At 48.7% G+C, this 26,092-nt stretch overlaps 1 protein-coding gene across 3 annotated transcripts in view; it reads right to left on the reverse strand.

Annotated features, from left to right (window-relative positions):
- The window catches only part of ADARB1 (adenosine deaminase RNA specific B1), a 117,892-nt gene that overhangs the window by 28,572 nt on the left and 63,228 nt on the right, over positions 1-26,092 (reverse strand). For 2 of the 3 annotated variants that reach the window (XR_016392928.1, XM_022596506.3), the window contains exons 3-8: positions 14,291-14,365; positions 9,835-10,769; positions 6,259-6,373; positions 4,117-4,285; positions 3,357-3,505; positions 2,121-2,289 (exon numbers count right to left, since the gene is read on the reverse strand). Coding sequence is in view for 2 of the 3 variants with exons in the window: in XM_022596506.3 (XP_022452214.1) it covers positions 2,121-2,289; positions 3,357-3,505; positions 4,117-4,285; positions 6,259-6,373; positions 9,835-10,769; positions 14,291-14,318 (1,565 nt within the window). In the remaining variant the exon portion in view is untranslated. The remainder of the gene's footprint in view (positions 1-2,120; positions 2,290-3,356; positions 3,506-4,116; positions 4,286-6,258; positions 6,374-9,834; positions 10,770-14,290; positions 14,366-26,092) is intronic. The other variant, XM_022596512.3, reaches the window with a different exon arrangement.

Raw genomic sequence — 26,092 nt, forward strand, 5'->3', positions numbered from 1 at the left:
GGGCAGCTGACACACAGCGCCCCGCACGTGGTTAAAGCACAGGGTCTGGGGAGTCCTGATGTTTACACACCCCCGAGTCTCCTCACACCTTGCTCGAGGCCTTCCTCCTGCCCCTCCTGCTCTGGGCCCGATCCCTGGGCAACCACTGATCTGCTTTTCTGTCACCGTGAGGTAGTTTGCACTTTCTAGACATTTACAGACAGGGAATCACACAGTAAGCACTCCTCTGGTTTCCCATACTCTGCATAGCTATTTTGTGATGTGCCCATGTTGCACTGACTGTATGTCACTGTTTATTCTGTCCCTTGCCTGAGCAGTGCCCCGTGGCACAGACACACCCCCTGCTTACCCCTGTTTATAGGCTGACAGCAGTTCGGGCTGCTTCCAGCTTTTGACTTGTACAGGGAAGCTGCTGTGAGCGCTCCTATGTGAGTCTCTGGGGACACTGGTTCCCTTTCTCTCGGGAAACAGGAGTAGAATGGCTGGGGCACACGGCTGCCAAGCTGTCCTCAGAGTGGCTGCAGCATCGGTCCCCAGCCTGGGAGGATGGTGCTCCAGCTCCCGGGGTTCCCACCGCGCCGGGCAGGGGTCTAGCCTTAGAGCCAAGCACGTGCCTTCACGGCCCTCCTGCACTCCCCGTGATTAACGATGTGGAGCATCTTCTTGTGTGCTAATTTGACATCTTTTTTGGTGAAGTGTCCATTAAAATATTTTGCCCGTTTTAAAAATTGTTTTTCCCCCTTGTTGGGTTTAGAGGGTCTTTATATATTGTGGATATAGGCCCTTTATCAGATATATGATTTGTAAATATTTTCTTCCAGTCGGTGACTTTATTTCTCATTCTTTTAACAGTGTCTTTCAAAGAAGTAATTTTTCATTTGGTGAGGTCCAACTTGTCACTTTTTCCTTTCATGGAGAGTGCTTCTGGTATCGGGTCTAGGAAACTGCCTATCCCAGTTGCCAGGATCTTCTCCTGTTTTCTTCTAGAAATTTTACACATTTAGGTCTGTGACACATCTTCAGTTAATGTTTGTATATGGTGCAAAATATCAGGTTCATTTCTTTTGTTTCTCCATAGGGGTGTCCAATTGTCCCAGCACCATTTGTTAAAAAGACTGTTCTTTCTCTACTGAATTGGCTTTGAACCTTGGTCAAAAATCCTTTGTGACCGACAATGAACATGTAGGACTTGAAATTAGAAACACAATACCATTTACATTAACACCTCCCAAAATCAAATATTTAGGTACAAATCTAACAAAACATATTCAAGACCTATATGAGGAAAACTATAAAACTGACAAAAGAATCAAAGAACTAAGTAAATGGAGAGATATTCCATGTTCATGGATAGGAAGAATCAATATTGTCAAGATGTCAGTTCTTCCCAACCTGATCTATAGATTCAACACAAACCCAATTAAAATCCCAGCAAAGTATTTTGTGGATGTTGACAAACTGATTCTAAAGTTTATATGAAGGAGCAAAAGACCCAGAACAGCCAATACAACACTGGAGAACAAAGTTGGAGAGCTGAGACTATCTGACCTCAAGACTTACTATGAAGCTACAGTAATTGTGATATTGTTATTCATCAGAAGAGTATACTTGGTCACTCAGATGACCAAAAATATATTTTTCTTATATGTATTTGGTCTTCTTCTGGGGTTCCTGGCTCATAGCTCCCAAACCCTTGGAATTTCCTAAGTGATTAGAGCCATAAAGGTGTCTTATGTTAATGAGGTGAATTCTGTCACCCACCTAAGGATGGGGGCTGGTTGTCTGTGGAGCCAACTACATGATTATAGAAGGTGGGAACTTTCAGTCCTGCCCCCCGATCTCCTGGGAGGGGAGGGGGCTGGAGGTTGAGTTCAAATACCAATTGCCCATGATTTTAATCCACAGTGCCTTTGTAGTGATGCCTCCCAGGGCTCAAGAGCCTCTGCCCACAGAGACCCCACCTTTATCCCCTCAAGGTGACCCCCGAAGCACCTGTTTAGAACCTTAGTCCTTCAGAGAATCTGTGGAACACATGAGGTAGGAAATGGGGGCGAAGCACCGGTGTTTCTGGAAATGGCAGCATGCACCCCAGGTACTCGGCGGGGTTGGGGGGTGCTTACCGCGCCATCTTGTCACTGCAGGACATGGTGAGCAGCCGCTCCCCTTGCAGCACCCCGTCCCAGGTCTGGATGCTGGCATTCGAGCGGACTGGGATCGTCCCCTCACCAGACTCTATTTTCGTCCGCAGCTGTCCTCGGGCTTTACGATTCGGATGTCTGTCTGCTGGTTCTAAGACAGAAACATAAGATCCTCTTGAGAGGGTCCACCGGTAGTTGACCATATACTTAACTCACTGAAAAGCACATCTAACAACACCCTATCGATTCAAAATACACTTTTTTACACTTATGTGTGCGTGTGTTTATGCTATATACACATAAGATATGTGTGTACAATGTAAGTACATAAAATCTGACAGGAGGGTATACTACAAACCAAACTCAAGAGGGTGGTCTCCTTAGTGGTTGGGAGAAAAGAGGGCTTCCATTTTAATCAAAATGATTTATTTCTATCATTAGAAACGAGCTGAAGCAGACAGGACAAAATGCTAACATTTGCTAATTCTAGGTGATGGATATTTGGGTATTTGCTATATTTCTTTGCTGTGTATTTAAATTTTCAAAAATAAATCTATACTGATGCAGAAATAAATTCATAGGAAGCATTCACACACATCCAGAGTGATTATCTCCAGGTTATATGAATATGGAGTGATTTAAATTTTCTTTTTTATGTTTTAAAAATATTTAGCAACTTTCTACAGTGGGTATATGTTGCTGTTATAATCAAGAAAAATAAAGTAATCAAATGTTCTACTTGGAATAAATAATGCTTAAGCTTGTGAAGGGATGTGGGTACAAACTCCTGTGAAACAAGAGCACTAACAAACGTGAGAACAAGGGAGGATGGAGGGCACGTGGTGGCCACCAGCCTGCACCTGCTTTTCTAATTCGATTACACACTCATTAAACTACGACTCCCCAGAAACATGGATGATGACGTACACTTCCAATTCAGAGACAGGTATTACCCAAATTTAAAAACTGAAAACAGTTTTGATCTAATATCCTCACTCTATTCTAATTTCTCATTAGAATCCACATTTTCATTCATTAAAATGTCAACTTACTGAGAAGAAAAACCTCATGTTTTTATATATTCCTACCAGGTCCACATCCAAGGTTGAAATTTTTAAAGAAGAAAGGATATTAATGCAGGTTTATCCTTTTCTCTGTTCTAGCACAGTCATGAATTTTCTTGAGACACTGTGGCCGTGGACGAGCCTGGTGCCATACCTTCCAGGACGGTCTCGTGTGGCGAGAAGATCCTGGCATCTCCACAGGGGGAGGTGCTGATGTACAGATGGAACCGGACCTTCTCCTTCAGCTTAAATCCTCCCCGCTCGGACTTCTCAAAGATGGATCTTTTTTGATCATCTTTGCTACTGAAAGGAAACAAGTTGCAAAGATAAACTTGAAAGCTGAATACAATCAAAATTTAGTCTATCATGGCTTACGATGATTTGCAAAGGCCAGTGTTTTCAACGGGGTATGAGAAGCTTGGACCGGGGTGTTTATTTTATATGTTAATGATAATTAGCACAGTTCCTGTCTGCTCACCAATGGGACATGCCATCAATACGCAAGTAACCTCTCCTCCTCATTCATGACCTCAGAACAGAAAGGAAGCGTGTCAGATGTGGCCTGTGGCGAGAAGCAGTCAGGTCCACGGTCAGTGGTTCCGGGCACAGTGACTGGGGCAGCACTGCCCCCCTCCCCAACACTTACTTCTGCATAAAATGAAAGCTCGGGATCTGAAACACAGACATGGCCCCTCTGACTACACGTGTGGCGTGTATGTACAGGCAAGTGTGTGTGTTATAATTCGGCTTCACGGGGAAATGGGATCCAACCTCACTGTTACCCAGAAAGTTACTAGGTTGAGAATTTTTCAGAGCTTACAGAAGCAGTGGAAAGTTTTGCAATACATTCTGATGAGAGAACAATTAAAAAAAAAAAAACCAGCTTCCTTTACTTATTTACTTGCTAAACTTACTTTAAGTAAAGCTCAAGTTGTGTGTAAAGAAATCTAAGCAAGGATCTTCGAGATATGATTTCTGCGTGGCAGTCGTTCAGCGCAAGGCCGCGATCACTCATGTACTCGCCGTTAATACACTTTGTTCCTGTGGAAACACTGATCACCTTGGCATCCTTCACATCTGTGCCTGAAAAACAGAAGAGAAATCGTTCCTCGCTACTCCTTGCCACGCCCGGGCTGGACCCGCATTCCCAGGGACTGACCTGGGAGACATCAGCTCATTTTCACACCCTGCCACTGACCCTCACCTGGGCGCTGCTAACGGGCCCCCCCGAGCCTTGCTTTGCACATTCTGGGAGGGTAACCCTCCCCACTCTTGCGTGTAAAGATTCTACTTGGAAAGTTACTTCACCTGGAACGCACTAGTCTTTTCTTGAACACTCCCCAGTGGACACGGGGGAGCACTGTGTAGAGGTAGACAGACTGGCCTGGTAATGGATCCTGGGAGTAGCATCAAAGCACTGCAGAGGCTGGGAGGACCGCCCGACACTCACCCCGGGGGCCCAGGAGTCATGCGGGGGGCCGTCTGGCAGCCTGGCACCGTTTAACTGCACGGGGAGCGAGTGCAGCCGTCAGCACTGGGGAACCTCGGGAGCCACCACTCTGACGTGCAGGTGTCGACAGACAGACCACGTACGACGGGCGCGGGCCCTGCGCGCGGCCTGTCGGGGAAGGTACCTCACTTCCCTCCCATGTCCTCCGAGGCCCATCCAACCATTGTCTCCATTTGTAGATGAGGGGACTGAGGCACAGGGCCATCAAAGTCGGCCTGGGGATTTGAACCAGGTCTCCTGACGTCAGGACCACATGCCACGCGCAGTGTGGTGCTGCCTTCAGGCGTCAACCGTGGCTTCGAGCGGAGGGTCCCGAGTGCAACACACGCTATGGGGCAAAATGCCCCCACGAGGTAACATGCCCCTTCTGAGGCGGTTAAAACACCTGGATGAAAAACCACAGGCTCGCTCACTCCCGTCACCGGGAAGGGCAGCGCCTTGCTCAGGAAACGACGTCATCCAGGAGCATACGCGTTCACCTTGACGTGCGTACAGGACGACAGCAAGGAGACGGAGGGAGCAGAGGGACAAAACACAGGCAGCTCACATCAGAACGAACACTGAAACCCAAGTTACTGCTCAGAGCATCCATCCTACCCGTCAGACAGCTCTCAGCCGTGCCAAGGTAAAGACACAGCAAGAAAATGAGATCCTGTCCTCTAGGGCACGGAGCGTGGTCAGCGCCGAGGATCACAGAATTGGGTCCTGTCCATGATCAGAGGTGAACCACGCCTCAGGAGAAAGGGACGGGCAGTCGCCCCATGGGAACTGGGGTTGCCCCTGCCCGCCGGGTGTAGACAGATAACCACCCCCCGCCGCCCCCCTCTCTGGCCTCTGGCTGGCTTCCTACACACGGCAGGCCAGGCTTGGCCAGCTGGGCTGAGCAGATGCTCCGAGAAGAAAGGGACAGCCCCAGACTCAGCCCCTTTGAGGGTCCTCCGGCCACCCAAAGATGCAGGCACTGGCCGAGGCCGTGCTTTCCTGTTCCCAGGAGGGATCCACAGAGACGATGCTCAGCGGGCTCACTCCTGGGATGTGGCAAGAGAACTCAGGGAGGGTTCCCTTCGCTGCTGGGAACTTAGACACAAATTTAATAGGGCTTCTTCTGCTACCCCAAAGCGTGCTTTACCCCCACAGATTTTCTACTCTTGCTAGGACTTCCTCTCTCCCCCGTAAAAGTCACACAGAAACTTATCTGGCAGCGTTAACATTAACGGATAAATCGGATTAAGTCCTACTTCCAAGTGAAGTAAGAACTAACAGCTCTCCTGCAGGTTTCCAGGGTCGATCAAGGCCATTCACATAAGATTATAGGGATCAAATATTAATACAGGACTCTTTCTCCAGATGAAAACCTTAGGTTAAAAAGATGAACCTGTAGGGGGAAAATATAAGCGCAGTTCCTCTATCTGCACATGGTAAACATTCTGAAGGAGAATGAAAAAGTGACCTCCTGCTGGTGTCACAGAGATTTTTCTAGACTGAAAGCATTTCACCTTTATTAAGCATGAAAGCAGGCAGGTGGACACACCGCCAACTTGGTTACCTGTTGTCATGACGATTCCAGCAAGCACTTTCCTGCGTGCGTGGGGGGCGGCGAAGTTGTCCGTCAGGTCCCCAAACTTCTCCAGAACCAGGCGCGCCACGGCATCGGCTAAGACCTGCGGACCAAGCAGGGATTTAGTGCTCCCCTTGGGGCCACGTTCTGGGGCCTCTCCTCTGGAACCACAAAGGTAAGCCTGGCAAACAAGTGTGTGCGTGTGTGTGTGTGTGTGTGTGTGTATGCGTGTGTGTGTGCGCGCACATTTTTTCCTCCCAGACATTCCTTGGAAACAGACGCCCAAGGGGCGTGCGAGGGTCTCTGCAGGACAGTCTGGAGCCCGACTGCACGGGAGCCAGCACCTGAGCAGGTGAGGCCTCCTCACAACAGCCCTGCCCCAGGGGAGGGACCCAGGCCCAGAGGCGAGAGCGCCTGCCTGGTCACCCCCCTCCCACCCTCTGCGGCTCCGAGTCCCGCAGCCACAGCCCCCGAGTGGCAGGGCTTTGGGAAGAAGTGAGATCACAGGAGGTGCGGCCCAGTCAGCTCAGGGCTGGCGAGGCCCCATGGGGGACACGTGGGAAGAGGAAGGGGAGGTCTGAAGGGCGGTCACATTGCAGGATCACTAAGTTCACAGTACCTCCCTCCCAAAGGCACCCAGTCCCTGTGTGTCTCAGTGATTTCAACATCTAAAAATAATTACCGTGGTCCAGTCACTCAGAAACCAGCACCGCTTAGAGCCCGTAAGGGCATTTGTCACTTAGATCGAGTGACACCAGAATGCACCAGAGGCTACACTTGTACAGGGCAAGTGTAATGTGATTTTAGAAGACTTCTCGTGGTGCATTTCCAGGCCAGGGAGCCACTGGACTGAAGGGAGTGCTTCTCAGAAGCAAACACATCGGTGAGATTTTGGACACGGTCCTACTTTCACAGCTTATGATTCATCTTGGATAGAACGGACCCTCGGTGTTTTGGGAAACGATGCCTGATGGGAGGTATGTGCCAGGAGCCCGCGGGACCCACATCCCACCAGCTCACACTGGTCTGGAGTCCCCAACTGGGCCCTCAATAAAATGCTCCCAAATGAACAGAAAAGCCAGCTGTCCTAAACGGTGGCTTCTCTGGGAAGAAGCGTCATCAGGATGCTTTCACCTGCCACTGCACCAGCAACAAGCCCCAGAAGGCGGTGCTCAAGGCCAAGGGCACAGAGTGTGGCCAGAAGAGCAGGGACGGGGCCCCACTCTGCACCCTAGACAGAGGCACAGAGGACGGAGGTGTGCAGGCAGGAGAGGCAGCGAGGCCACGGACAGAAAGTCAGGACGTGCAATCACACGATGGGACGATGCCCTCCGGTGGGAAGAGAACAGCAGGAGGGAAGGGGAAGGCAGAGGGAACAGAGACCGCTCCATGCAGGGTGAGGCGGGGCTCCGAACTCAGAGAAAAGCAGGAAAGCGTGGAGTCAGGCACTTGCACCGACAGCCTCTGCCCAGGCCCGCCCTCCCATCCCCCGAAGGGACTGGGCGTGAAGCAATCTCCCTCTAGATTCGGGGCAGATATAATAACAAAGGGTACATGTGCTCAAAGTCAGCTCGAGGCTGGGCCCCGCGGGACAGCTCGGTCCAGCCACGTCCACCAAGTTCACTGACAGACCGCCCTGCACACACCGTGTGGGCAACGCTGTCTGATTTTAAACCCTCCGATGCCGCCGTGAACGCCATGGAGGCAAAAAGTCCTGAGACCAGGGATGGCCAACCCACGCCCTTCAAGGATTCCACCCGCAAGACAGCAGGACGTTTCACCCCCCTCTAGACCATACATCTGGAAATTCCCAGGGGAAAGAGTAAGGACTGACCCTCTGGAGGCCGGCACAGGTCCTGCGATGAGGACACGACTACTTCCTGAGGTACCGCTCAGGGGCTGGCAGCCACCCTGGGGGCCCTGTGAGCGGGGCGGGCTCAGGCTGGGGGAGAGACGGCTCCACCTTCCCAGACCTGGCTGGCCTGGGCCACAGAGGCCACCTGGGCAGGGCGGAGACGGCCCCTCCCGGGCAAGGCTCCACCAGCCAGGGGCTCCGGTCACTGCTCCCCACTGACATAACAGCCAGGGTAGAGGCAGGCTGCCAGTGCACACGCACACACCCACGCACACGCAGACCTCCGCCCACCTCCCCGCCCCCCCTCCCCCGGGGTGTCACCCACGCAGAACCAAGCACCGGGGGTCACGGCATTTGACGAGTCCAGTCTCTTCACATGACTGCCAATGGTAAGGGAAGACAGGGCCACTGTGGCTCAGGCTGAAATGCTCTAACGAACAGTAAACCTGAAAATAAAAAATCCCTCGGGAACTAGTGCCGCCCATGTGTAAAATGATAAATGGACTAACGGTTCTTATGAATAATATTAACGAGAAGTTAATACACGGGAAGCGGTTACTTGGCTCAAAGAGTAGAAAAAATCAGCGAAATCCTTTGAATATGTTACTTTATACTGATGCTGTATTTGGTTGCTTTAAGCGAAAGAAAATAAATTTCCTTTTTTTAAAACCGAGAACTACTGGTCCCTCGGGTGACAGTTGCACAGAGGTCACAGAAAGGCAAGACGGAAGCCGAGCTTCCTGAGCGAATGTGGGCTGTCCTGTCAATTCGGAGTCCTTCATTTTTTTCTCCTCAGATCAGTGTTTTTTTATCTTCAAAGTGAATAATATTTTGACAGAAAGAAATAGAGAAGAGGGTCAAACTTTCTCCCTGAAAGAAACATTTTTACAATAGACCAGAATAATTTTGGATTTCCAGGAAAAGAAGCAATAAATAACCGAAGAGTTCTAGGGTGTTGAGATGACGACTAAACATCATTTCCTCCTTCCTACTCCTCAGAGCCCACCCTGAAATGTCCCCTCTCTTCACACTGAAATTTCACCCTGATATTCCCCCTTCTCACCCTGTCCAAGACCAAACTAGGAGGGGTGCCCACCTCCGGCTGAGCAGGGGAGCCACAGGGACCCCTTGGGGAACTCCAGGTGCCGAGACCCCCAGGCACCCGGCGGGCTCTGGAGCGCTTGCAGAGGCCCCGACGCCCCGGCCCTTCTGACGTGTGCTCGCCACCGCTGCAGCTCGGCCTCTGCCTGGACAGCATCCGTGAGGTGCTGGTACTTGACCCAGGCTTGGGTTTCAGCTGCTGACCCGCCGGCCTCACCTGTCCTGTACCTGGGTCCCAGGTGAGACACGGAGAGGGGACCCCACTGAGCTGGGGCAAGATGCCAGGGCTCCGGCCCTCCCCTCCCCTCCTGTCTCCTCCGCGACAGGCCGCCGTGGGCTGTGGTCGCCACAGGGGCAGGCGGCACAGGGAGGGCACCTCGGCCCACCCGCCGTGGGCGGCACTGACCACACTGCACCTGACGGCCCTGGCTGGGCTTCGCAGCGGCCACACAACCGGCACAGTCACGGGAAGGCGGCCCGGCAGCCGGACTTACCAGGACCTCCCCGTGCTGAGGACAGAGCGACGAGAAGACACCAGTGACCATGGCAACCGCACCCCGTCTAAAAGCGTGAGCAACACGCAGCCGCGCTCGGGCGGCTTTCCTCACCTGTGGCGAGTGCAGCTGGAGGCCCTCGCTGGGGACAGGCTGGCGAGACGGGGTCTGGTCCAGGCGCAAGTTAAAGACAGTAGCCAGGGCGGACTGCGCGGCCCGGGCCTTGGCGAGCTTTTTGCTCCTCCCCGAGCCCTCGAAGAACTGCCCGTCCACGACCACAGACAGGACGAAGTTTTTGGCGTGGCTCTCCCCGCTCTCCGAGAGGAAGTCGTACTTCAGTCCCGGGCGCAGCTCGTTCAAGATCATCACGGGGTTCTTCCCGCTCGGGGGTGGGAACGGCGGGGGCACGGGGAGGGGTGGCTGGGCCAGGCCGGCAGGCACGGGAGACGCAGCCAGGCTGAGGTCCCCACTCGAGCTGAAGGAGTCGTCGCCATTGGCGCCCAGGTAGAAGGGCACATCCGGCCTGTCCGGGGTCTCGAAGCCGTTGAAGAGCGCGTCGGGGAAGTCGGCCTGGTCGGACGTGAAGTCTGCATTGGCGGACAGGCTCCGGCCCATGGCCAGGTGGGCCTCAGAGGCGTTGGGAAACTGGACAAAGGAGCGCAAGGCCTTCTCGGCCGCGTGCAGCTTGGCCTTCTTCTTCGTGGGGCCGGAGCCCTCGAAGACCTGCCCGTTGACCTCGACGGACATGACGAAGAGGGGGGCGTGCACGGGGCCCGTCTGCGACAGCAGCGTGTACTGCAGGCCAGGCTTGATCTCGTTGAGCTGCATCAGCGCGTTCTTGGGCAGCGCGGGCCCCGGCGCCCTCCTCCGCTTCTTCAGGCGGAACTTGGAGTGGCCATTGCTGCTCTCGTCCAGGGCCCGCTTCCTGCCGGCGCCCCCGCCACCCCCGTTGGAGAGCGGGGCGCCCTCGCCAGGCCCCGGGGCGCTGCCGTCCTTGGGGGGCGCGCCGTCCAGACTGCAGTTTTCCTTAACATCTGTGCTGCTCGAACCTGCGGTGCCCAGAAAGAGTAACTTACAACGCCTTCGTTGCAGGATCTTGTAAATGCAAAATTTATAGATTCCTTTATCGCCCTTTGTAACTGGTTAAGTGATGTGTGCTTATACATTTTGTTCCTGGCTGCATACGTGTGGAGCTGTGCGTTTAACCACAGAGCTATCCACCTAAACTGGAATAATTGGAGTAATTTGACGTTCTGAGAAATAATAACTAATCCTGTTTCTATTTAGTATCACGGACTGCTTTTGCATTAAAAGGTGAATTTTTAAATCATCTTTTTCTACGAGAACACTCCGAAGCATCTAGAGGAATTTTATTCAAGTTTATCAAAATGTGGGATGATAAACTAACCCAGAAAGACCTTACACTAATAAATCTAATATCAGTATCGACAAATGTACACTTTATTTTGGCATTTTCTTCCTTTTCAATGCCATCTACTCTCATACTATACTCATGTTGGGCTTTCAATTGCAGCCTTTCCCAGAAAAGAAGACATTATTTAAAACACGCATTCACAAGTTACTTAGTTCTTCTGGTTTAAAAGATGCAATTAATATGTGCAGTTATTTGGTTTTGATTCATGGATCTTAGAAAACTGCTTATGTAAAGTATTCTGGCCTTTTAGAAATTATTTTGAAGGATATAGCTTCACTTCTAGTATTAACATTTTCTCATTATGTATGGGGACTGATCTGCCTCTGAATCCTTAATACATCCCATGATAGAAAAAAATATACAAGGCAAGATAGGAAGACTGACACTGCAGACGGCCACAGCTCTCTTAACTTCCCAACTGAAGGTGGCATCTTTGTCTTTTTTAGAAAAACAAATATTTGATGGATTTACAGAATAATTTAGCTATCCTACCACTTAAAGGTAGTTTAGTTTTACAATTAATAAAGATAATTTTAGAACTCTAAAAGTTCACGGCAAAATAAATATGATTTTAATTGCAAAAAGGGGAATAAAAAAGCATTCACTCTCCCCTTTAAGTTTATCAGATAAAGCTTTTTTAAAAAGAGAAAAAGAAGTAACTCCTTGTTTTCCTGGTTAGTTTGCACACGCTGTTGGCCGCAGGAAGCTCAGGGGTAACTAGCACAGGGCTTCACAATACTGTTGACATGAATGTACTTGAAGACCTACCACTAGTTTTTGAGAATCCACGTAAGTCTTTTAAGCAACGGAAATATTTTTCACAATTGTAAGCCAGTTTACAAGTACCCCAATACGGTGGCCCTCGGTCCGTTTCTACTACATAAGGTGAAAGTAGATTCTGACTATGCTAAGGAAACTGAGAAAAACAGTGAAAGCGCTCATCGGCCCTACCCCTGGGAGGGGCTTAACGCGGCAGCAAGTCTGGGTCACCGGCTGCCAGTCCCCACAGTTCAAGCTCTCAGATTCCCAGGGCTGTCACCACTCAGCTGAGACGTGAAAACAGCCCTGGTTTAAACACGGGCCCCGGGAAGACTGCCACCACACCGCGGCAGAGGTTGGGAGATGGCCACGCTTTCCCTACAGACTTCACGCCTCCTGCGTACTCCTGACACACACCACTTCTCCCAGTTGACAAAGCTGACGGAATGGACACTAAATTTTCATTTATAACATCCTCCAGCAAAAGCTCAATAGGTTACTCCTTTCGGTGCTCAAGGGAAACAAAAGGTTAGAAAGGGTGGGGCAGGACAGAATTGAGATTAACAAAGCAAGAACATCACAGGCTCCATGATAGCTTAGTTCTGACGTTACCGCTGAACAGAAGTCAGATCATAATAAATATATCCTGACATGCATTTAATCAAATGTTTATAGTCTCTGGAACAAACAAATGCTTTCTTTTAAAAAATAAAAATAATCCGTATTGATTATAGAAAAATACACTTTCTATCAGACAGTTCACATAGATTCTAAGTTCTTATTTGCTCCAGAAGCATGGAAATACGGTTCATGTTCTACTTTACTAAAAATGGTACTATGTAAAGGAAAATAAAACACTAAAATTGGAGAAAGACCTCCCACTACCATAACTCTTCTTAGATAGATGCTTTCGCTTTCCATATCATGCTACTTTATCTCATAAATGTGAATATTAACCATGATGAAAATTCTTCATCGCTTTCAAAACGATAGAAAATACAGGACTGGCATTTCAAAGTTCCAGCACTAGAACCAACAGTTTATCTTTCCAGAAAATGTATTCAGAAGGATTCTTTATCTCGGTAAGAGACTACCGGGTCAGTCTGGGGATAGTTATATCCCTACACACACTGTGACATTTCCTCCCATACCTGCTGACCGGCGCCGTGGGTGACAACGGGAGTGGGGAGTGGGCTGACCCCTGAGAACACAGGCTGGGTTCCAAAGACCCCGAGAGCAGCTGTGCTGGGGGCAGCACCACGGGCAGCCAGAGGCCTCGGGAGGAGGTGCTGTCACATGGACTGAAACCACGCCTGGTCACGTCTTCTCACACTTGCGTCCCAGGAATGGCCTCCAGCCTGAGGGCACACGACTGCGGGGTCACCCGGCAAAGACCCAGCGACTCCACGGCACCCACTACACTCGTGGAGCAGAACCCCTGGCTTCTGCGTGCAGACAAGCCAACTCCGAGGCCTCGGCTGTGGGTTCTGGGTGAGGCCGAGGGAAAGTGGTGGACTGTATCCTCATTCTCGGTGACTGTTCGTCACTCACGCCTGTGGGTTCTTCCCGGGACCTCTCAACACGGACAAGTAACAATGCACATTACACACATACCAGAACACTGATGTCTCTGTTGTGATTTCCCTACCGAAAGCTCCCAACTTCTGTGGGGGCGTTTAACCTTATGCAAATGCTCTGCTATCCGGGATTAAAGACAAAACAGAATAGAGAAGTATATTCACTGAACTCTTCATCTATGAACATCTATGAACAATGTCGAGAGGGGGAAAGCTGAGGCTCTCTGCCCCTCCGTCCCCTCCATCCCAGAGGGCAGTGTGGAAAGGAGTTTCAGGCCACGCCGGCCCGAAGGCCCATCAAAGTCTTTGGAAACAAGATCAACAGACTCATGCGAGTCCCCTTCCTTCAAAAACGCACGGACAACCCACCGTATTTGAAGGGAAGATTTTATGCACCGTCACCCCAAATGACCAATCTCAAAGGTTATCTCAGATTTACACAGATGGAAACAGGACCATGATCATGAGAACCATGCAGTGACAGAGCACAAAGCCATGCGGCTTTATGACACGTGCACCTGGAGGCAAGCCTCCCCCTTCCGGGCATGTGCATCAGGACCCCAGGACGACAGCAAGGAATGAAAATCCAGACAAACGGCTGTAAGGAAATGCCCACAGCAGACACCGATACCTACTGTAGAGATTACATAAAAATTAAACACATGCCACCGTTAACAGTCTGTATCGAAGGAAAAGAATCACGCCCCCCCCCAAGTTGGTGCCATTCAATAAGTTTACAACACTAAGCTTTTAATAGAAAATTAGCCGCTTGATACTACGTGATAGGCCTAGGTCTTACTCATGTTCTCTTCATCTTCTACATCCATGGCAAAATACTTGTGTGGGTTTCTTGACCGGCGGAGACTGTTCCTGTCTGAAAGAGCAAGAAAATGACACTGAGCGAACCAGTCATACGAGTGAAGTCTCCTCTGTGGAAAAAATCGCAGAACAAGGACGGTTAGGTCTGCCCTCTGGACAGAACATTCCCCCACCTCTTCAGCACGGTACAGGACCCCCAGCGTCCCCCCAAGGATCCCGGCCAGGACTCTGCTGTTGCGGGGGGCGGGTACCATGGCAGGGAAGATTTCGGGCCACGCTGCGGAGGACGGCCTGGATTCCAGGGGTCAGGACCATGGAGAGCTCCGAACCAAGGGAAGGGTGACACACTTCAATCTCAGAAAGCCACCTCTCGTCAAGACAACCCCCAAACGGAACTCCCGCCCGTCTGCCACTTGATCTCTGTTCTGGGGAGACTTTGGTTTGGGTTATAAAATAAAGCTGTGGAAGAACACGCCACAGCATTCACCCTACTCCTCCCCTTCACCTGGAATGAGCAGCATCACATGGACGAAACTAAGAAGTACATGATTGTTCAAGTCGGATCTAATTTCTTAGCCGCGTACAACTTATTATTCTGTTGTCAGGAGAAACCACAAGAAATCCTCAAAGAACAATTATTGCAATTATATAATTATTAACAAATTTAAGAGTTTCCTCTTCCTAAATACCTTGGCTGTACTTTGCAGGACTGTACTAACATATGATCTGTAATAAAGAATCCCGTCAAATTGCCACTGAGGAAAAAGATCTGCAAGTTTTGTAGTCACATTTTTTTTTATAGAAATTAAATTTATATTATAAATCAGTTAAGAGGCAAATTTATTGCTTTTAAGAAAACGGTGACTAGAATGTGCTAAATCCTGCCTGTACCTTATACATCTCTCTCATATGACATATATGTAAAATAGTTTCCGCGACAATCATTTGTTAATGACATTAACTCCCACTGTTTATCTGGTGAACAGACAGTTAAATGAGTTAAAAGTTAAACGAGTTTTTATTTAGACTCGTTTATTCAAGGAAGTGTTCCAGACAGTTTTTAAAGCATTAACATTTTATATTGATGAATTACTTCAACATAAATTTCTGAAAGTTTATTATATGAAAAGCACAGTACTGGGTATTACAAGAACCTAAAATGAATCAGACTGACTCTGCCATTGAGAAATTTAAGTAAAAATACTGTCTGGATAGCTGATTGTATTAAGGAGTAACTTTCAGTCATTTTAGGTGTGGAAATAGTGCTTAACTTTTACTGATGTATACTGAAATATTTACAGACGAAATGATACCTGGGGTTTATTATTATAAAATGATCCCATGTGGTGGGAAGAAGTAGATACGGATGAAACTGAGGGGCCACGGCTGGTGATGCTGGCGCTGCCTGATGGGCACTCGGGCTCACCACACAATTCTGTATCGGTGTGTGTTTTAATATTTCCACTAGGGAATAGTTTCAATGAAAGTAATTTCCTTGAGGTCTGGAATGGGCACGAGTGCCAGGCCGCCCCATGCCCTCAGTGAGATGCAGGTGCTCCAAGGGTCCTCTCGGCCACGGTCAGGGCGTGTGATGGTTAAGCTGATCCTGGAGGAGAGGGGGTGGGACACACCGTGAAGACCATGCACAGGTATAGCATGCGGGAAGCACAGAGGCTGTGTGAGAAAGGCACTCAGAAGGCGCTTCTGAGAAGCTCAGTTATCAGTTCTGGAAGCAACCACTCAAGCTGTCCAGAGCACTGTGTTCTTACTGGCTGAGAGCTGGCTTCAGAGCAGGCAAAAGGGCTCGTGTGGTGGGAAGACGGAGGGCACGTCCCCCGTTTAGCCCAATTGAAAACCCCGGATGGCACAGACACAACAAGCACGAGGAGGCTCGGGAGGGCGGAGGGGAGGCGGCAGAGCAGCAGGGGACCTGGGGACGGTGTGGCGGTGAGTCCCTTACGTCTTCTTTTTGCATCATTATCCCAGGCTTGGAGCTGACGAAGCCGGCAGCCTGGAAACACCAATGGGCAGACCAAAACACCCAACGAGAACTGTCTCTCTGGCCAAGGGACCAGGAGAGGACCTCCCAGCAGGACAGGAACCTGACAGACCAAACTGCCCTATTCAGCCAGACCCCAGCCTCCCATCCAGCAAGGACATGGGGTGGGGGAGCCTCGCGTCTCATTCTCTCTGGGCTGTGATGACCCCCTCCCCCCTCGCCCCCTCCCGGCAATGCAGAGTCAGGGAGAACAGGCGGAGAGCCTGGACTTCCACCCCACCTGGCGGTACCCAGGCGCCTGCTCCCTCCCCACTGCGGGTGTCACAGGAGGCCACCACCCAGCAGTGCCAGTGGAGGCCAGGGAACCTGGACGTGCACCCCCGTCCGGCAGCGATGAGGTGGCGTCTCCCCTCCCCAACAGAGGGCCGTGAGAGAAAGCCAGCTGAAGCAGAGGTCCAAGTGAGACTCAGGTTCTTGTAACATAATATGTCCAGGTTCCAATCAAAAATCACTCATCACACTGAGAGCCAGGAAGATCTCAAACCGAATGGAAAAAGACAACTGATGCCGACCCAGAGACATCAGCATTATCTGAGAAAATTTTAAAGCAGCCACCATAAAAAAGAAGCGGGAGGAATCAGTAACTGATCTCAACACCGCCTATGAAGTCCGAGCCATCAAGACAGACAGGCAGACCACACAGAACAAAACAGAAGACCCAGAGACAGGCCCCCACAGAACACCCGCTCATTGTTGACAAAGGTGCACAAGCAACGCAATGAAGGAAGGACAGCCTTGTCAACAGACAGTGCTGGGCAGCCGGGCACCTAGAGCTCACACCCCACACACACATTCACCTGGAATGGACCATGGGCTTATTAAACGTAAAGCATGAAACTACAAGGCGTTTACAAGAATCATAGGAGGACATCCGTGGGATCCAGGACTCGGCAAAGAGTGTGCAGATTACCCACTAAGAGCACAATCCACAAAAGGAAAAAATGATGAACTGGAACCCATCGGAATTAAAAACCTTTTGCTCTGCTAAAGACCCTGTTACGAAGATGAGAAGACAAGCTATGGACTGTGAGCAAATACCTGAAAACCACGTCAACAAACAAAACATACAAGAAACTCAACGATAAAACGCACGCTCCCATTAGAAAGAGACATTTCACCAAAGAATGCACACAGATGGATGTTCCCGCGGGAAATGATGGCCATCCTCATTAGTCACTAGGGAAATGGGACTTAAAAGCACGTGAGATTCCACCACACACCTACAAGAACGGCTAAAATAATGACAACCCAAGGGCCAGCGAGGATGGGGAGAAACTGGATCACTCACATGCCGCTGGTGGGGATGTAAAATGGTGCAGCCACTCTGGGAACCAGTCTGGTGGTTTCTTAAAACTAAACATGGGCATTTATTCCAGAGAAATGAAGACTTACGTTCACATAGAAAACGTACACAGGAATGTTGATAGCAACTTTATTCACCACAGCCCCAAACCGGAGACGACCCAGTGCCCTTCAGCAGGTGACTGGCCGAACACACTGTAGACCATGGAGCACCACGCGACAGTGAAAAGCAACAAACTATTGACACGCGCAGTAACCTGGATGGATCTCCAGAGAATCGGGCTGAGTGAAAAAGCCAATCCCAAAGGTTACATACATTACACCCATGTATACAAAGGTGATCCTCGAGCAACACGGGTTTGAACTGCACGGGTCACTGAGACAGAGATTTTTTTTCACTAAGCACGACCTGCCCCACTGCATGGCCTGAGGTTGGCCGAGTCCAAGGATGAGGACGCAGAGGGCCGACTATAAGTTACACGGGTTTCCGACTGCGCCTCGCGTCGGCACCCCAACCCCTGTGCTGTTCAAGGTCAACTGTATAACATTCTTGAAACGAGAAAACGGTAGGAATGGAGAGCATGCGGGTGGGGAGGCGCCCCGGCTGTGACAGCGCGCTGTGTAAAGGGAACACCGCTCTCCCCGTATTGCTTCTTACAGCTACACGTGAATGTATGTTCTCTCAAAATGAAAAGGTCAATTTAAAAGCAGGCAGAAGGCACACAATACAGTGGCCGGTGCACTGAGAGGCTGGCTTCCCTGGAGGTCTGGGACGAGGAGGCCATGCCTGCCGTGACAGTGACAGGGAGTTTGGGCACAGGAGAACCCTGCGCCACCAAAGCTCACCTGGTTTGTAGGACATGCCTCGTTTTCCTGCTCTTTCATATTAAAGTTCTAAAAAAGGACAGGGAAAATGTCTCACAGTAGAAAATAATCAGGCTGTGCACAGTGCGGGTGGGTACGTGTACATTAAAAGTGGAAGCCAGACACATATATACAATGGAATATTACTCAGCCATAAAAAGAAACGAAACTGAGCTATTTGTAATGAGGTGGATGGATACAGAGTGAGGTAAGTCAGAAAGAGAAAGACAAATACCATATGCTAACACATATATATGGAATTTAAGAGAAAAAAATGTCATGAAGAACCTAGGGGTAAGACGGGAATAAAGACACAGACCTACTAGAGAATGGACTTGAGGACACGGGGAGGGGGAAGGGTGAGCTGTGACAAAGCGAGAGAGAGGCATGGACATATATACACTACCAAACGTAAGGTAGATAGCTAGTGGGAAGCAGCCGCATAGCACAGGGAGATCAGCTCGGTGCTTTGTGACCGCCTGGAGGGGTGGGATAGGGAGGGTGGGAGACGCAAGAGGGAAGAGATGTGGGAACATATGTATATGTATAACTGATTCACTTTGTTATAAAGCAGAAACTAACACACCATTGTAAAGCAATTATACTCCAATAAAGATGTTAAAAAAAGAAAAGAAGAAAAGTGGAAGGCAGAAATCTCTTGCAGAGCAGAAGCCAATATTTTCAGCTTCTACAAATGCCAACTCTCGTACCGAAGGTTATAAAACAAAGCAAAATAGCAAATGCAAGCACTTCAGAGCATTTTACGTAACCATTTTTCTTTCATTCTGGAAAGTACCTCATATGGCCTGGACTACAAACACATAAGAATGAAAACCCCATCCAAAATCGCATACGGAACAAAATTCCAGGAGCGGCCAGGTAAAGGAAAGCTTTACTTGACAGCAGTATTCGAATGCCTTCTTCATTTTTCAGGGTCCCGTAAGCATTAAGAAGTGGAACTGGGCGGGCAGGGAGGCGTGAAAAGACCATTAAACCTGGCATCGAAAGACCTGGGACTTAAGTTTAACTTGATTCCAGTTATAATTTCAACTTTTCTTTTTGTAAATAGAACTAGAAAAGCGGATCTTATGTGGAAAAATCATCAGGTTTGAATAGTCAAGAAAACTCTGAACTAAGCAGCAGTTAGGTGGGGCTGGTCCTCCCAGACTGGAAAGGATGGAGCACCAGCATGCAAAGCACGCCCGCGGCTCATGGACTGTGGAGCAGGGAGACGGACTCAGGACACAGCGGCTTCCCACACCACTGACCAACGCGCTTGCTAACACGTGGGCCTGGAAAGGGGTAAACCCCGGAGGAAGAGGAAGATGGACCCACCAGTGCCACTCGGTCAGTGTCGGTTTTGGTTGCCCGTGGGTTCGCGTCTGACTTCCAATAACATGATCCGATTGGCAATGCTTTATTTTCTAAGTGGGTGGTGGGTAAGTGGTCATCTGTTGTGTGATTCCTTACACACTGTAGATGTTCATGATGTAAGCCAAGGTGTAGATATATATGTAAAATATAACATTCCTATCCGCTTCTGACAGCACCCTTATCCTCACTGTGGAAACGTCAACCTGCACACATTCCTCCCCTTCCCTTGGTGAAAAAAAAGGTTTTCTGGAATAAAACACAGAGAACATAACTTATTAACATTCAGGATGCATCAGAACATGAATTCTCTATTGTGCTGGTGAAAAATGCTATCTTTAGGAATTCACTAAAAATTTATAGATTAAAAAATGTTTAAGACGAGCAGTAACTTGACAAAAATTACCGGCAATTATTACTGGGTTTTATCCATGTTACTCTCTGAACAGGATGGTTTTGAGAAAAGTTTTACATATTCTTAATGACTGTGAAGGGTTTCAGTTTTAATACCCATACACTACAAATTTTTAAAGAGCGAAGTGTTAAAATGAAGATTCTTCATGTTAATTCTCTACTATAAATCAAGCAACTTGCTAAAGGCTAGACTAATTTCGCAGCTATAGCAAAAAACTCAATGATGATTTTATTCTTTATTTAACAAAGGTAACTGAAGTATAAAATTCTTACATAATTTGAAGAAAAATCTGAAATTCAACAACTTAATCGTGCATGTTTAGAGAATGCATTCATGATTTGTATTTTGCTTCCAATATTTTGCTTTCTAAACTAACTAATATCATTAAAATATTCAAAACATTCAATTTATAATATTTTACAAAGAAATAGTTTCCTTCCTAGGAAACCATCCAAATAATAGATGTTCAGTTATCCTTTAGAGATTTTGTACACACTGAACTAGATACAGCAGACTCTGCATAGCAAATAAGGTTCAAGCATTACTTTTAAAACACATGTTTTTTTCTAGTGAAATGCAACACGGAATAATTAAAATAACCATAGTAATCAACAAAAAAACTCTTGGAACTAATAAGCAATTACAGAAAGGTTGCAGAATACAAGGCTAATATACAAAAGTCAATTGCTTTCCTACATGCAAGCAATGAGCTGGAATTTGACATAAAAAACACAACACCATTTACATTAGAACCCCCCCAAATGAAATACTTAGGTATAAATTTAACAAAATATGTACAAGATCTATATGAGGAAAAGTGCAAAACTCTGATGAAAGAAATCAAAGAACTAAATAAATGGAGAGAAAATCCATATACATGGATAGAAAGACTCAATAATGCTGATTTGGGCTCTTCCCAACTCGATCTACAGATTCAATGCAATCCCAATCAAAATCCCAGCAAGGTATTTTGTGGAAACCAACTAACTGATTCCAGTGTTTACATGAAGAGGCAAAGACCCAGAGCAGCCAACACAATATTGAAGGAGAAGAACAAATTTGGAGGACTGACAGTATCTGACTTCAAGACTTACTATAAAGCTGTGGTAATCAGGACAGTGTGGTATTGGTGAAAGAAGAGCTAAATAGATCAATGGGACAGAACAGAGAGCCCAGAAGCACACCCACATAAATACTGTCAACTGTTCCTTGACAAAGGAGCTAAGGCAATGTAACAGGGCAGACAGTCTCTTCAACAAATGGTGCTGGAACAACTGGTCATCCACATGCAAAAAAATGAGTCTAGACACAGATCTTACAAACTACACAAAAATTAACTCAAAATGGATCACAGACCTAAATGTAAAATGTAAAACTCCTAGAAGATAACATAGGAGAAAACCTAGATGACCTTGGGTTTGGCAATGACTTTTTAGATACAACATCATAGGCAAGATCCATGAAAAAAAAGAATCGCTAAGCTGGACTTTATTAAAATTAAAAACGCCTGTTCTGTGAAAAACAATGTCAAGAGAACAAGAAGACAAGCCACAGACAGGGAGAAAGTTGTTGCAAAAGAAATAGCTGATAAAGGACTGTTATCCAAAACATACAAAGAACTCTTAAAACTCAACAATGAGAAGACAACGACTTGATTAAAAAATAGGCCAAAGACCTGAACGGACACCACACCAAGGAAGATACACACATGGCAGATAAGGTGCTTCACGTCGGCTGTCATCAGGGAAATGAAACTTAAAACAACAGTCAGATGCCCCTACACACCTATTAGAATGGTGAAAATCTAGAACACAGACAACAGCAAACGCTGGCAAGATTGCAGAGCAACAGGAACCCTCATCCCTGCTGGTGGGAACGCAGATGGTGTGGCTGCTTTGGAAGACAGTCTGGCCGTTTCTTACAAAACTAAACAGACTCTTACCATAGGATCCCACAATCGCTTTCCTTGGTATTTACCTAAAGGAGCTGAAAACTTATGTCCACACAAAAACCTGCCTGTGGGTATTTATAGCAGCTTTATCCACAGCTGACAAAACCTGGAAGCAACCACGCTGTCCTTCAGTAGGTGAACACATAGACTGTGGCCCATCCAGACAATGGAATAGTGTTCAGAGCTAAAGAGAAATGAGCTATCAAGTCAAGAAAAGCCATGCAGGAAACTTGAATGCATGTTCCTAAGTGAAAGAAGCCAATCTGAAAAGGCTACAGACTGTATGATTCCAGCCATATGACATCCTGGAAAAGGCACAACTGTGGAGACAGTAAAAAGATCAGTGGCTGCCATGGGGTGGGAAGAGGGGAGGGATGCATAGGTGGAGCACAGACGTTGTTTAGAGCAGTAGGACATTATTGTGAAGATTAATAAACAGAAACTCCATTATTTTTATAACCACACTCTGTCCTTCGAGATGAATGAAGAGAAACAACACATTTGAAATACGGTCCATGCTTGCTCTGTTCATCACGGCCTAATTAAAATCCATTTCTCTGAAAATTATACTTTATTTTCTGGGATGAAAGGGAAAAAGAGGATACTGTGAGCTGTACTTTCAATATGAACACTAATAATTACGCTAAGAATAGGCGCTGTTAAGATTTGATCCAATTCCCACAGTATTTCAAGTACATTCCACAAATCTAACTCCACACATTTGCTTTAGAATCTCAACTGTCAAATTAGGGTGACTCTGCCCATCCCTGGAACACACCCCCAGCTGAAGGAGCTCCTTCCCAAGGAGCATGGCCCCCATTTGTGCTGGGAAGCCCATCTGTACAAGTGCAATGAAATGTACCCACACATCTGTCACAAGAGATTCTGGGAGCCCTGGGCCTTCCATCCATAACTGCTGTCCACCAGGGGTCAGCAACTGCCCTCACTTGCGCCCTCTCCTGGCAGACACAGTGTCTCCCACTCTTGCCAGAGATCGGTTAAGATCCCTTCCTTCCTGATATACACAGCACAGCAGCAGTGCATCCCAGAAATCCCCTCCTCACCCATCAAATGGTGCTTCAGGTGGCCCATTCCAGAGTGAACTCCAGGCCTGAAAGCTGAAGCTACCCCTCTGCCACTGCCATCCTGTCACCCACACCTGTCCCATGGGTGCCCAAATCCCTGGTGCTGGCACACAGAAGGTTCTAATGGCTACTTATTGCATGAATGGATGGATGGATGGATGGGTGGACTGGATGAATGGGTGGGTGGGTGGAAGAGTGGGTGGATTGGATGAATGAGTGAATGGGTGGGTGAATGAATGGATGAATAGATGGGTGGATGAATGGATGAACAGATGGGTGGATGAATGGATGGGTGGGTGGATGAACAGATGAATGGGTGGATTGGTGAATGGCTAGGTGGATGGATGGATGGATGGATGGATGCATGGATGGATGGATGGATGGGTGGGTGAATGGCTAGGTGGATGGATGGATGGGTGGATGAACAGATGAATGGGTGGGTGGGTGAATGGCTAGGTGGGTAGGTGGGTGGATGGGTGGATGGGTGGGTGGGTGGGTGAATGGCTAGGTGGGTGGGTGGGTGGATGGGTGGGTAGATGGGTGGGTGGGTGGATGGGTGGGTAGATGGGTGGGTGGGTGGATGAACAGCTGAATGGGTGGGTGGGTGAATGGCTAGGTGAATGGATAGGTGGATGGATGGGTGGGTGGGTGGGTGAATGTCTAGGTGGGTGAATGGGATGGGTGGGTGGGTGGATGGGTGGATGGGTGGGTGGGTGGGTGGATGGGTGGGTGGGTGGATGGGTGGGTAGATGGGTGGGTGGGTGGATGGGTGGGTAGATGGGTGGGTGGGTGGATGGGTGGGTAGATGGGCGGGTGGGTGGATGAACAGCTGAATGGGTGGGTGGGTGAATGGCTAGGTGAATGGATGGGTGGATGGATGGGTGGGTGGGTGGGTGAATGGCTAGGTGGGTGAATGGGTGGATGGGTGGGTGGGTGGATGGGTGGGTGGGTGGATGGGTGGGTGGGTGGATGGGTGGGTGGGTGGGTGGGTGGGTAGATGGGTGGGTGGGTGGATGAACAGCTGAATGGGTGGGTGGGTGAATGGCTAGGTGAGTGGGTGGGTGGGTGGGTAGATAGGTGGGTGAAGAGATGGATGGGTGGGTGGGTGAATGGCTAGGTCGGTGGATGGGTGGATGGGTAGGTGGACGAATGCCGCCCCGCCCTAGGCCGCCAGCTGCCACAGCGCTCTGCCCCTCACCAAGAGGCGTCTCTCAGCGAGGTGGAAGCCTGGCATGACAGCTGCCTGCTTCCTCAGGTGCTGTCTGCATCTCCTCGATGGCACAGGGTGTCCCTGCCCCGTCCTCCAGCACTATCAGAGGTGGCTCACCTCTACAGGTCCGGGCCTCCATTTCTGTAAAAGGTCCCCACCCCCCATTCACTTCTCCATCCTGGAAACGTGAGGGAGCCCAGCTGGACTGCAGCACATGCACAGTGACAGTGGCCATCACAGGGTGTGCATATGACTGGGCACAGACAAGGGTGCTGTCACACTCAGGACAAAGTACTCACTGAGAAAGCCCTTAATCGCAAAATACAGGAGGGCATTCATAAAGCGGGGGGCAGGGGGGTGAAGGAGCCTTCTGGGCTCTCCATCCCGCCCCTCCCACTGTCCCGCAACTCCGCAGCAGTGCCGTGAGTGGAGAGAAGGCGACAGCGTCTGCACTGGTCGGGCCCGGGGAGGGCTGGTGTAACAGTCCCCGGGACTGTGACCTGGGCTCCAGACCCACGTTGGGCCTCAGGGGGCAGCACCTACCAAGACAGCAGTGTCTGCGGTATGGGGGTCCCGGTCAGTATTAAAATTGCACATTGCTCTCTTCTAACCGTAATTTTCTGACGACTAAGCTAAGCCATGTGCCTCTCATCCAGAGTAAACCGCCAATACCCTGCCGTGTGGGAGGGAGTGACCCTTCCACAGGAGCCGTGAAAAATCACTGAAATCGCATTGCTACCGAAACCAAGGAAGCTGCTGCTACACGGTGCTGACACATAACTAAATTCGAAAAGGCGCACGTTATGCCAGTCTTTACGCAGGATTTGGAGCGCTTTAAAATTAGACAATACTAGAAGACTACATTTCACATCTTGTAAAACTGTCCCAATTTGGTATAAACGGGATGGCCAGTCCTAATAATACTCATAATTTTTAAAGGCATTATTATTAGTTTCAAATATAGGGCACGTTATAAATAGGAACGTGTATTAACACATACCTAATGTTGTTTAGCAGTGTTCACAATGAATCTACAGACACAGGAACGTCCAGTGAACAGGGCTCACTTAATACACGGGACTGCACTGCTACATCTTGTAACAGCTAATTTCTCAAGATGTTGGTCTGAAACCGCAACGTACTTGGGAATGGTTTTCCTACTGAAGAATAAGATTCTAGAACATGTGAAGACATTTAGAATTTGTATACAGTGGGACTAATACACACCACGTGAATTACGATAAGTTCCGAAAGAATGATGACAGAATTGTTCGTACACTTCTCAAAATTTTCCCGAATTTATGTTTAGTAATGAGAAGCCATGGAAGAAAAACAGTGGCAAAAAAGTCTAAATTTAGCGTATTTGGATGAAAATTTCTTGCAGTTTTGGCTTTTGCCTTTGTCTTAATTTCCTCCTGCTTGTCTTAATGCCACCTTGCTCTTTCATGCCTGACTGAGGAGAGCAAACACACCGACGCTGTAACCAGGTGCAGGTCGGGAGCAGCAGGGATGCGCCGAGAAGGCT

This window comes from Delphinapterus leucas, chromosome 4 (assembly GCF_059928025.1).
Source record: "Delphinapterus leucas isolate spDelLeu-1000000601 "Yukka" chromosome 4, BTC_Dleu_Yukka2, whole genome shotgun sequence".
In the NCBI taxonomy this organism is placed as follows: domain Eukaryota; kingdom Metazoa; phylum Chordata; class Mammalia; order Artiodactyla; family Monodontidae; genus Delphinapterus; species Delphinapterus leucas.